This window comes from Musa acuminata, chromosome BXJ3-6 (assembly GCF_036884655.1).
Source record: "Musa acuminata AAA Group cultivar baxijiao chromosome BXJ3-6, Cavendish_Baxijiao_AAA, whole genome shotgun sequence".
Classification (NCBI taxonomy): domain Eukaryota; kingdom Viridiplantae; phylum Streptophyta; class Magnoliopsida; order Zingiberales; family Musaceae; genus Musa; species Musa acuminata.
The window spans coordinates 18,786,983-18,799,133 of record NC_088354.1 but is presented as its reverse complement, the minus strand read 5'-3'; the positions used below and the strand labels follow the sequence as shown (position 1 = coordinate 18,799,133).

At 37.3% G+C, this 12,151-nt stretch overlaps 1 protein-coding gene across 1 annotated transcript; it reads left to right on the top strand.

Moving 5' to 3' along the window:
• The first annotated feature begins 2,765 nt into the window (after nucleotides 1-2,765).
• Nucleotides 2,766-11,895, top strand: LOC135639372 (CBBY-like protein). The gene is made up of 8 exons (XM_065153109.1): nucleotides 2,766-3,161; nucleotides 3,424-3,494; nucleotides 4,112-4,270; nucleotides 7,081-7,147; nucleotides 7,605-7,700; nucleotides 9,077-9,123; nucleotides 10,281-10,361; nucleotides 11,493-11,895. The coding sequence occupies exons 1-8, from the start codon at nucleotides 2,826-2,828 to the stop codon at nucleotides 11,614-11,616; spliced, it is 981 nt and encodes a 326-aa protein (XP_065009181.1). The 5' UTR covers nucleotides 2,766-2,825; the 3' UTR covers nucleotides 11,617-11,895.
• The last annotated feature ends 256 nt before the right edge of the window (nucleotides 11,896-12,151 follow it).

Here is a 12,151-nt window from a genome sequence, read left to right as displayed (position 1 = left end):
CGTGTGACTCGTTAGTAAAATAGTTGGAGCATATTAAGATATAAGTCCATATCTTGATAGTTTATTTTTGCAAAATCTGCATGTTACTCATTTCTGCTGCATCTTTAGTTTTTGGAAAATGTCGTTTTCAAATCCCTTACGTGGCATACTTGATGTCAACCGCCTCACTAGTCCAAATTATACGGATTGGCTCTGTAACTTGAGAATTGTTCTCACGGCGGAGAAAATCGTGTACGTCCTTAATACAGTGATGCCTACGCCCAAAGAAGGGGCAAGCGAGGATGAGATCGCTCGCTACGTGAAGTACATTGATGACTCCACTCTTGCTCAGTACTATATGTTGGGCTCTATGACTCCTGAGTTACAGAGACAACATGAAAAGATGGATGCCAGATCCATTCTCCTACATGTCCGCAAATTGTTTGAGAAACAGGTGCGGGAACAAATCCGAGAAGTCCAGAAGCTTGCCAAAGGAGCTCGTTGGAACTTGCCAAGTGGATCATCGTAGTCCAGGAGTTTGCCAGAAGTCTGCAGGAGCATCACCGAGGGTTCATCGGTTGATCGACGGAAGTTCGCCGGAAACTCGCCGGAAGAAGCGAGTGACGCACCGAAGCAAGCTGTAGAATATGTCTTAGGAAATAATCGTAGTTAGCACTTTGATTAAGTTAGAAATGGGAGGTGATCCCATTAGCTTAATCCTGGGGAAATTGGGCCCCTGAAGAACTCAAATTGGGTCGAATGGTTCAACCCATTCGGACCCAGGTTGCTGTGGGAGGTGCAACCACCCAGGCAGGGAGGTAGCACCACCCAGGTTATGTCTCCCAGCGAGACTGGGCGGTGCAACCGCCCCAGCCAAGAGGTGCAACCGCCCAGGGCTCAGTCTCCGAGCGAGACTGGGTGGTGCAACCTCCTCTGTCAGGAGGTAGCACCGCCAGAGCTCAAGTTTCGAGCTCTGCCAGGCGGTGCAACCTCTCCAGTCAGGCGGTGCAACCGCCTGAGCTCGGTCTTCGAGCTCTGGCAGAGAGGTGCAACCGCCCCTGACAGAGGTAGCACCGCTCAGAGGCTCAGTCTTCGAGCTCTGCCAGGCGGTGCAACCTCTCCAGTCAGGAGGTGCAACCGCCTGATCCCGGAATTTCGGGATTTGATCGTTTTGAGCTCCAAATTTGAACTGGGTTGGGGCCTATAAATACCCCACCCATTCAGCACTGAAAAAATACAGACCTACACCGAATTCTTGATCTTTTCTGTGATTCTAAGAGCTCAAATTTGTGTAAAGTCCAAAAGTTCTCCTCTTTCTGTTATTCAAGTCTTGAGTTGTAAAGAGAGGAGAGAAAGGTTCTGTAAGGGTTGTCTCCTGAGCCCGTCAAAAGGAGTGAAACTGTAAAAGGGCAGTTGGCCTTCGCCTATTGAAGGAAGGCCTCTAGTTGACGTCGGTGATCTCGTCGGTGGAGGAAGCCAAAAGTGGAGTAGGTCAAGACTGACCGAACCACTCTAAATCTCTGGTTTGCTTTTATTTTGAGCACTTTATCATTACTGCAAACCTCCTACATAGCTACTGCTCTTTGCGCTTTTACGAACAAGTTTCTAAGTTCTGATCTTTCTGAATCTGCATTCAGACGTAAATCAGTGTTTTCGTACGATCTTTACATTGCAGTTTACATTTACGTTTTGATTCTATTTATAACTGCAAACTATCTTCTGCGCTTTTACGAACGAGTTTCTTTGCAGTTTACGTTTACGTTTTGATTCCATTTATAACTGCAAACTGTTTTCTACGCTTTTACGAACGAGTTTCTTTGCAGTTTACGTTCACGTTTTGATTCCATTTATAACTGCAAACTGCGCTTAGACGCAATCTGAGCTTAGACGTAAACTGCGCTTAGACGCAAACTGTGTTTAGACGCAAACTACGCTTAGACGCAATCTGCGGTTAGACGCAAACTGCGCTTAGATGCAAACTGCGCTTAGACGCAATCTGAGCTTAGACGTAATCTGTATTTAGACACAAACTGCATTTAGACGCAAACTGCGCTTAGACGCAAACTGTGTTTAGACGTAAACTGCACTTAATCATAAGTAATCTTAGAATCGGCTTTTGCATCAAAATAGTTTTTATCGAACGAACGCAGCTTTCGTTTTTAATCGCTGAAAGATTTTCGCTGTACTAATTCACCCCCCCCCCCTCTTAGTGCTCTCGATCCTAACACAAAGGTTAATCAAGGTCATGATAGACAATTGAGATGAGAATATACATGATAGTGGAGTTGAAGTGATAGATGTCAAAGTGAGGGAGGAAAAGAAAGTGATCATGGCACAACAAAGGCAGTAGATTTAAGTGGTGACGAAGTAGAAGACAATAAATTTAGAGTAAGACGAGTGGAGAATAAAAAATACATGAGCCATAAAAATAGATAACAATGAGGGTCATGATGATATGGATGGTCGAGGCAAAGACACAACTAAGCCAATTACAAATGATTGAAGCCCGGTAAAAGTAGAGCAAATATGAAATGATCGGCAATATTTATTTGGAAGAAGAGATGGCGACGATCAAAAGTATTATTATCGTGATTGAAAGAAGTAAGAAATATTGACGATGATGAAAGGTATTTAAGATATTAGAAGAAAAAGGAAGATATCAAATTTAAAAAACTGCAGACACGACAAAACTTGAAAATGTATATTTTAAAAAAAATTATTGAGAAACGAAGATGGTTAAAATGCTATATATAAAAGGTTTGTGGCGGGCTGTTGGATAAGCTTTTATTGCTGTTGATAGACCGTTTCTGAAGCCACGGCACACGAGGTACCGCCACCATATTTCGATGGCCGCCGCCGCTGCTGCTTCTGCTTCATCCGTCGCTTCCTCGTCTCTAGTACCAAAGAAAACCTTCTCCTTCGCTCCACTCCACGCTTCTTTGCCGGTTCCCAAGTTCCTCAATGGAAGTGGGAGGAGACCGTCTTCCTCCTCTTCCCTGAGGAAGACTGGGTGGGGCAGTGTATTGGTCGCTCCCAGTGGCCGGAAAGCTGTGGTTTGTTCCTCTTCATCGTCGTCGTCGTCGCTCCCTCTTCCTGCGGCGTTGCTCTTTGATTGTGATGGTGTCCTCGTCGACACGGAGAAGGATGGGCACCGCATATCGTTCAATGAGACCTTTGCTGAGGTGGGTCTTCTATTTTTCGAGGTCAATAGGATTGAGTTCATCTAATTGTGTCGAGAAATTGCTTGTTTGTCAAATAGGTCTTATTTTCAAGGAGGCAGTGAGAGTAGCTACACAGTGAATTATGATTAAATCAAATAAATTTTGGCTATTGATCTCCATCCTTTCTAATTTACGTAACCTTTTCCTCTTTACCAGACAAATTCTAGGCAGTGGATCTGATTCAGTTGCATGAAAATTCTTATTTTGACTGCTATGGCTGCAGAGGGAATTGGGAGTCAGTTGGGATGTACAGCTTTATGGCGAATTACTCAAGATTGGTGGTGGGAAGGAGAGGTGAAATTTTGTTTCTATTACTGGCTTTTTCTTAAGTGCCTAGACTGATCATCCATCAATTTGATAGTTTATGGTTATCTGCTTGTTCAGTTTACTTAACATTTATAGTAGTTACCAAGTTAAGGCAAGTTTGACATTATTTTAGAGGGAACACAAGGTCGATATTTGTTATACATAGTGTGTATGGAGTTAAGAAAGTTAGTGGAGACAAGTTTCCTCTGCCAACATTGAACGTCTCACTGAAATTTTTGTTACGGCTTTGCATTGTAAGTCTAGTAAACAAACTTAGTTTTGTTGAGTAGGCATGTGGAACACATATGGAGCAACACATATGATCATGGACCCAAGTGCTTTCATATCATATAAGGTTTAAGTGGCTTATAATTGAATTAATACAAAAGTTGGCTGATGTGGTTAGTTGGTTGGAGTCCCTGGGCCTTAGTGCCTAAATATGATAGTGGCAATTGCATGTGAATCCATAGTGGGCTTTGTAAGTGGCAACAGGACAAACCCTACGCAATGCTAAAATGGAAAAAATTGCAAAAAAGTTGACACATCCTTGGCTCAATGTTATATCTAATCTTTTATGCTATTCATGTTTTTGTTATTTCTCTTAGAATGACAGCATATTTTGACAAGACGGGCTGGCCAGTTAAAGCCCCAAAGACAGAAGAAGAAAGAAAAGAATTTATAGCTTCTCTTCACAAGAGAAAGACAGAATTATTTATGGCTCTTATTGAGAAGAAGCTGCTTCCACTTCGTCCTGGTGTTGAAAGGTCAGAAAATATGGAGCTTCTACTCTAATATGCTGTACAGTAATTTGAAACAATTTAAACTATTTATTATTATGTGTGGATCCAACTTGATATATATTTGAATAGAGAATATAGTATGGTGTATCTCTTTTGATCTTATGCATCGTCAAAGTCAATAGCATTAATTTTCATTGTAGTTGACTTGTATCTTTTGTACACATAACTATCTCCATAAAATCAATGGCATCACATATTTTTGGCATATGTTTCTTATGGATTGTTAGAGAAGTTTTAATTTTGTTTTGATTTCTACCAACTTATTAAGGGTATTATTTTGTAAACAATGCATGACATTGAACATTTCTATGGATACCTAGATGAGAAGCTAGTAGCCTATGTAACTTTCAAATTTCAGCTAATTTTATAGATAGCTAAGAATCTTTGAGTAAGATTATGTTATGTGACCTGGATTTGTTCACTTTGTTGGTAGTGTTACGATTAAATCTGTGACAGGTGAAGGGTTTGAACCAGGGTTTGCCGTACTGAGTCGTACCGCCCGGTACGGGCGGTACGTACCGGTCCGACAGGTTTTCGGTACGCGGACCGACGGTTACCGGTCCAAGGTACTGTAGCAAGTACTATAGCACTGTAGCACTGCTACAGTGCTCGGTACACTCAGGTGTACCGCTCGGTACACTCAGGTGTACCGCTCGGTACACTCAGGTGTACCGCTCGGTACACCTGGGTGTACCGCTCGGTACACCTGGGTGTACCGCTCGGTATACCGTACCATACCGGTACCGAGCCCAGGTCGAAATACCGGTACGGTACGGTATTGCGAACCTTGGTTTGAACTTGGTTGGAAGAGAGGGAGAAAAGAGCGGAAACATTGTGTTATATATTCTTTTTCTCAGTCCTAAAGTGGTTATGATATTTCTTTTGATCATGATTTCAGTAATCAGTTGTTTACCAGTCTAAGGAATGATATCGGATCATATGATCTAGTATCCATTTTTATGTAATTTGTTCTTTGGTGATACTGGACAGGATGGGTTGGTGTACCACCTAGCACACTGGTATTACAATTCGGTATATTACCAAAAAATATTGTATCGGAGCAAGAAATAAAACTTTGTTTTTATGTGGAAATTTGATCAGACAATAAATTTATGTGGAAATTTGGGAAATGGGTTTTGTAGTCCATCAACAATGAGGCATATGATTTTGGTATCCTCTTCCTAGTATAATCTAGAGCCCACTACAACAACATCAACTATGATTAAGATTTAATTTTGTAGAAAGGTCTATATGTTTTGTGACATAGATGTGGTTATCTAATCATTAGCATATTTGATATTATCGGCACAACTGTTAATTAAATGTTTCAAATCGTTAATACTGCTGAAGAGTCTTAACAAATATTGATACATGTGTTATGGGGTGCAGGTCTTCTAGACCAATCTAGTTCTTTCACGGGCACAAGTAATGTGAAAAATTCTGAACTCTATTATTGCGTTGACATGTGGAGATGAAGTGGGTAGCTTAGTTGGCAGCAATATGGTACTTTGCCTTACTTCCAGTGGTGGAGCTAGCTGGACCATTTGTTGGAGGGAGGAGAACTTCCATAGGGTCTTGCAAGAAAAGGAAGCACTGAAGGTGAAGGGTGCATAGGACTGAACTCAAGTGGGGGTTCCTTTGATGATCTTATGAACCAAATGAAGAAGGGAGGATGGTTTAAGGGAGCAACTAGAAGACTTAGCAAGCCAGGAATTGTGTTCCTTGGCTAGTTGAATGGTCTACATTATAAGTGCTTTGGTCACTAGTGGTTATAGTGGAGTGGTGAGTTACTGAACCCCTGCACCATCAGCTATTTGGAAGCAGTGTTTGGTGCTAGTGGATAGTCTCTACGACCCCAACATCCTCTATGGTATACCATAATAGAGGGAGTCATGGAGGACAACAATGACACTTCACACAAGCAGATGGACTACACTTGGGGAGCAATGCAGGCCCTCTGAAAATGATTGACAAATTGCCTTCTAATCCTCATCCTTGTCTTGGCTGAGGATTCGGTTACGCAATATATTCCTCCATACATAACAAACTTTAGGGGGTTGATGACTCCAGTTATGGTTGTGAGCATATGAACAATCGGAAGTTAGCCTTCTCTGTACTTTGATTTTCTTGATATATGCTTATGGTGGATATAAAATACCAAGTAACTGTTACATTATAACTTCTTACATGAACTGAACTTCAAATGGCACCTTGGATGTTTTTCTTTACTGAGTGACTTTAACATTCATTCTTTTGTAATGGTTGCAGTATCATCTTAATAGGGACTATTTTGAAGCATCTGAATAAGAGTTTCCAAAAGAACCATAAAAGAAAACTAAATGAAAATTTGATACACATGAACCTGAAAGATTTGGATAATTATTTTCCTAACTTTTTTCTTATAACTTCAATTTTACCAGGCTAAAAGTTTCTTCTAGATTGTTAACCAAGATATTTATTGCTCAAGTTTGCAAGCTTGTTAATGATTTTGTTTTTTCATGTATAAGGAAGCTTATCTGTGTCTAATACACAGCCTCAAATTTAAACATAAATATGATAGCTGGTTTTTTTAATGTGGTTAATGCTATGGATTAACATAAAAAATTTCTTATACAAAACCTTTCCCCTAAAGTTTATATCTATGCAAATGCCATCAAACTGCAATGAAAATTGGTATTTGCTTTTCATTTAACATCAGATTGTCACCTTCTTTAATCTAGAATAACAGTTTGATTAATCTGTGATTTATAATATAAGTTTCCTGCAATGTGTAGGTTGATTGATGAGGCTCTAGCAAAAGGAGTAAAAGTTGCTGTATGTAGTACTTCGAATGAGAAGGCGGTATGTAATATATTTCAGAATTACCGTCACATCATCATCTAAATGTCATTCATGAAATTTAATGCACAGATATACTTGCTAATTCACTCGATCACCTGCAGAAAATATCAATTTCAGTAAAAAATAAATAGTCAATGGATATTGATCGAGATCACTGCTTGTTATGAGTCTTATTACAATACAAAAATATTATTTCTGAACCTTGATGTGCCATCATCATTAAAATTCAGTAATGGACTATGTCTTGCTTTTCTGGATATATTCCCCTCAAAATACTGTTGGGTACCCAGAGTTCTGTAAGCTTTCTCAGTGCAAATCATGGTTGACATATTTTTTCCCATCCTGCCTAAGCATTATGATTTTCAAGAAAGTAAAAGATATTGAAGAAAAAGTTTTTTGTTGCTTCTTTAAATTCATGTGATGTAAGTGACAAATTCTACATGCATGTGTAATGCAGGTTGCAGCAATAGTTTCATTTTTACTAGGCCCTGATAAAGCAGATAAGATAACAATATTTGCTGGAGATGTTGTTCCTCGCAAAAAGCCTGATCCGGTATGCTATTTCTTATTCTGCTATTCTGTTAATGGTAAATATATTATGATGTAGAGATACATTGACTTTGCTAAGTTAGGATTATAGATTCAGTCACTGTTTGAACCATCAATTTTCTTTTCATTATTTTTGAATGTTTTCTGCATAAACTTCTCAGGTCGGCTTCTTTCTGGATCAGAGACTAGAAAAAACTTTTCACTTCTTTAGGTATCCAAATATATAACAGGAAAAGAAACCATAATTCAGTTAAGCTCTGAAAGTATCTAGATAAAGGATATTTACATTCTTATATGACTGTGAGTTTATTTGTTTCCTCCAAGCACCTTTAAAACTAATTTTCTGTTGTGTTTAATATGTTTGCTTTTTGGTCGTTTTCTTATAATGAAGATAGCAGTGGAATAACCGAAGCTTTTGACATATAGTAGATCATATATTACTTCCCTGGTAGTCACCTGCCTCTATCTGTGGCATTTCTTTCTTAAGATTCCTCTGTTGTTGTTGAATAGAAGACATGATATTTTTATGCCATGTCTGCTGAACATTGTTTTCCTTTTCAATGGTAGATATTCTAAAATGATTGCCTAAATCCATGAGTTTCAAGTTAAGATACTGCTCTTAAGAAAGTTGATACTTCTAATATTTGTTGAAAATATCACATATGTGGCTTTATATACATATGTGGCTATATAAACACATTGCATAGGGCCTGTGCCCTCTCATTGTATGATCTGATTTCTTATGCTTTTACATATCTGGTTGTTTGTAGCAATGCAGCCACTTATGTGTTTCATATAGAAAATTAGCATATACAACTGTAAATATTATCTGCATATGGGGTCTGCATATGCATGAATATGTGATCATCATATGTACTTTATGTTTCTTAGTGCTATTTTTTCTACTGTTTTATTATTTTGTTAGTACAGAAAACTATAAATAATTAAACCTTTGTTAGGGATCTTATATTTAATGCTTTGTATCATTCCATGTCCTAATCATGTATACCTTTGATTATATTATTTGAATGTTATAATATCTACTGCATATGCACCCACATGTGGACCCACATATGCCCTATACCATTTCTTTAATTGACTACATATGGCAGCCACTTTTTTTATACTTAAATATAGTTCACTAGAGGAAAGATTACCTACACGTTTTAAAGCATGTATATAGGTATCTTCCTATTGTCTCAAATTTATGCATATTTGATTTTAAAAAATATTTGCATTTGTAATTTCTATTTTTTGGTCTTGTAATAAAATTCACTTACCACCAAAATATATATTTGCAATTTATAAGGCATGATGATGATCCTTAATTCCTTATAGTGGCTTATTCTGTTAAAACTGCTTATTGTTTCTTTTGGACAGGCCATCTACTTGTTAGCAGCTGAAACTCTTGGTGTAGATCCATCTAGGTATGACTTGATACATGACAATTAAATATGATGCACTTCATTAAAGAATATGTACTTATAGAACATGGCATGTAAGAACAATCTGAATATTATTAACTTGTATACTAAGAAAAAAATGTATCATATTTATAATAAAATAAGGCTACAAGAAAACAGAGAAGGTAACAACAACTTACAATGTTAGAAGAAAAGATTATTGTTTTAATTACATTGACTATAATGTGTTGCTCAAAACAGATGAAACTGAACAACATATTTAATATTACATATCCATCCCCACTCAAGAAAATCACGTATCCATCTTGTTTACCAGCTAAATCACATTTTAAAGTAAGCAAACCTTTATCAACAAAATATCTTTCAAGTATTTATTCCTAGGGTAACTGAATAATATTAATTATTTTGAAAATTTTAATGAAGATATGCCATGTATCTGAAACGTATCTTGGTAGTAGCAATATCCAGTAAGCTTTTACAATCCTTTCTCATAGTCTAGAGGTTACAGGATATCTTTGTAGGATGCAGTGTTTATATAGCTGCTGGGCCTACTCTCACAGGAGGTATGAATCCACCAATTATATGCTGTGTTAGTGCAGTCATACTACTTTATCCAATAGTGCCTTTCAAGCTTTCCTGATTAGTCATGTAGGTCCATGTTGGTAATTTAAGTTGGAGGAAGAAAAGTTGCATGCTCTGCAGTCACACTTCCACATCCCATGCACTTGTAATGTCATGTCATGGCCTGCATGTGCATGGTCATCGCTTGTGCCTTGGTTGTATTTCCTTCCATCGAAGAACAGGAGGGAAAGCTGTTTAAATTTGATAAATTTTCAATCTTTTTAAAGAATCCTCGAACCAATTCCATTTTAGATCATGCAATTTCCTTGTTTAATAAGAACCTGATACTATATGTAAATTGTCATTTTACACCTAGTCCTACATAGCTAGATGTATGTTGATTCAATTTATGAGAAAATTTTGCTCATCTCATCTAGCTCAAGTTGTTATAGTTTAACCTAGAATAGTAGACTCATTCTTGGATATTATCACAATTAATTTCCTTCCATTGTCTTCTGTAAATGTTTCAGTTGAACAAGTAGGACTCTTTAATTTTTCTTATTGTCGATTTATCATGCTTAGCGTCCATTACGTTGCAGCTGTGTTGTGGTAGAAGACAGTGCCATAGGTCTATCAGCTGCCAAAGCTGCTGGGATGACGTGCATAGTAACAAAGAGCGGGTAAGAAAGTTTATTTTCACGGTGTTGCTTTTGTTACTTTAGTTTTGGCAACAGATTATAGAATCAATAAAATTCATGATAGAGAATAGAAAGTAGGACTTTATTATCTTAATTATTAAGTTTCAAGCTAAAAATAATATAGGCCTGATCATTTTAAACCTTGGTTCCTTTTTGTGAAATTAGGAGGATTAGCCTACTAGAATACACAAATATATTATTTGCCATGCTTAAATAAAATTCTATATATCTAAGTAATCATGATAGCTTTTGAATCTATCAGGTCATCATAGTATGCCAATCAGCAAAGGAAGCTACCAGAAAACCTATTCCATCATCTCTCATGTCCATGTTACTGATACCTATTCAAGAATCTAAAGAACTTTCAGTGAAGTCCTTCAGCATTTGATCTTTTTCAAATTGTTTTTTCTCCCTTCGCTCTGTCCTTTCTGGTTAATCAGGTGGCATCATCTAAATTTGTTCTGCTGCACCAACAAAATTTTAGTGGTCTTATTTCTTTAGTGAATGATTTTGACATTTATAATGTGTAAAAAATATCTTCTTTTACATCAGTTGATAATTGTTTAATGATGACTGAAGTACTTGGTTTTACATATTCAAGTGGCCCATCACAGGGGCAGTCTAATTCATAGGTTTATCTAAATAAAGATCCAGGGTCTGGGTGAAGGCTTAGATAATACAATTAGTAACCAAGTTTGCAGCCTACTCAGTGCGGGTCATTGCTTTTCTTCTTTCAAGAAATACATGGTGCAGGAAATTGGTATTTCTTTTGCCTCATTTGCAAATTTACCAGACTGTTGAACTAGCATCGAGAAATGATGCAAACAATCTAATCATACTGGTTTATAAACTTCAATCCCACATTTCCATTAGAAATTGAATGTCTATAATTTGATCAGATTTGTACAAAGGAACTAAGTTTAGTGTTGTGACGAAAGGAATTACTCTTGTGGATAGAGTCATTGTGTAATAGGTCTATTATATTTAGTTACCACAAGCAAATTTTCCAAAGATATGATAACCAAAAGTGTGCATCTTGTTGTATTAGACATGTAAACAAAATTTTCAACTTGAATCTAATTGTCTAAATCTGCTTCCTATGGTTGCCTACAGATACACAGCCGAAGAGAACTTTGTGACAGCAGATGCAGTTTTTGATTGCATAGGAGACCCTCCTGAAGTGCGGTTTGACTTGACTTTCTGTGCCAACCTTCTCCAGAAGCAATATGTCAGCTAAGATATGTAGCTTGACAATTCTGCTTCCTACCTTTATTCTCAGATTCACAAATAGGAGTCAGATTTGTCAACCATGTTATGGTTTGTTGTCAAAATCAAAAAAATGAAATTGAGTTGTCATTATATCACAACCGATGATTCATTTGCAACAGATTCAAAAGATGAACTCGCATCAAATGATCTCATGTTTGATTGTATAGCAAACCACATTATATTATGAGCTGTCCTGATTTGGTTCAATAAACCTTAATGAAACCCTATTGCTAATTTTTATAGCCTAGAGATGATGCAACATTTGTTATTCCCTACTCATTCTCAGTTTATTACTTTTAACTTTTTTTTTTCCTGTTTTCTCTCTTTCATGTAAATTTTTCAGTCAGAATAATGATGTTAATGAGCATTCTGATCAAGTGCAGAAGCTTTATTAAATGTCAAACTGAGTACCATAATTTACATCTGTTGATAAAAGAGTTACCATTAGGAAATGGTCACTTTCTGCCTTTATGGCACAAAGCTGAGATTTGAATCCAATTATG

What these genes read in the sequence shown, in the direction of transcription:
- LOC135639372 (XM_065153109.1), top strand. Translation starts at nt 2,826, where the DNA reads ATGGCCGCCGCCGCTGCTGCTTCTGCTTCATCCGTCGCTTCCTCGTCT. An exon ending in TCAATGAGACCTTTGCTGAG is followed by an intron (nt 3,162 to 3,423) that starts GTGGGTCTTCTA and finishes CTATGGCTGCAG; the next exon opens with AGGGAATTGGGAGTCAGTTG. An exon ending in CTTCGTCCTGGTGTTGAAAG is followed by an intron (nt 4,271 to 7,080) that starts GTCAGAAAATAT and finishes TGCAATGTGTAG; the next exon opens with GTTGATTGATGAGGCTCTAG.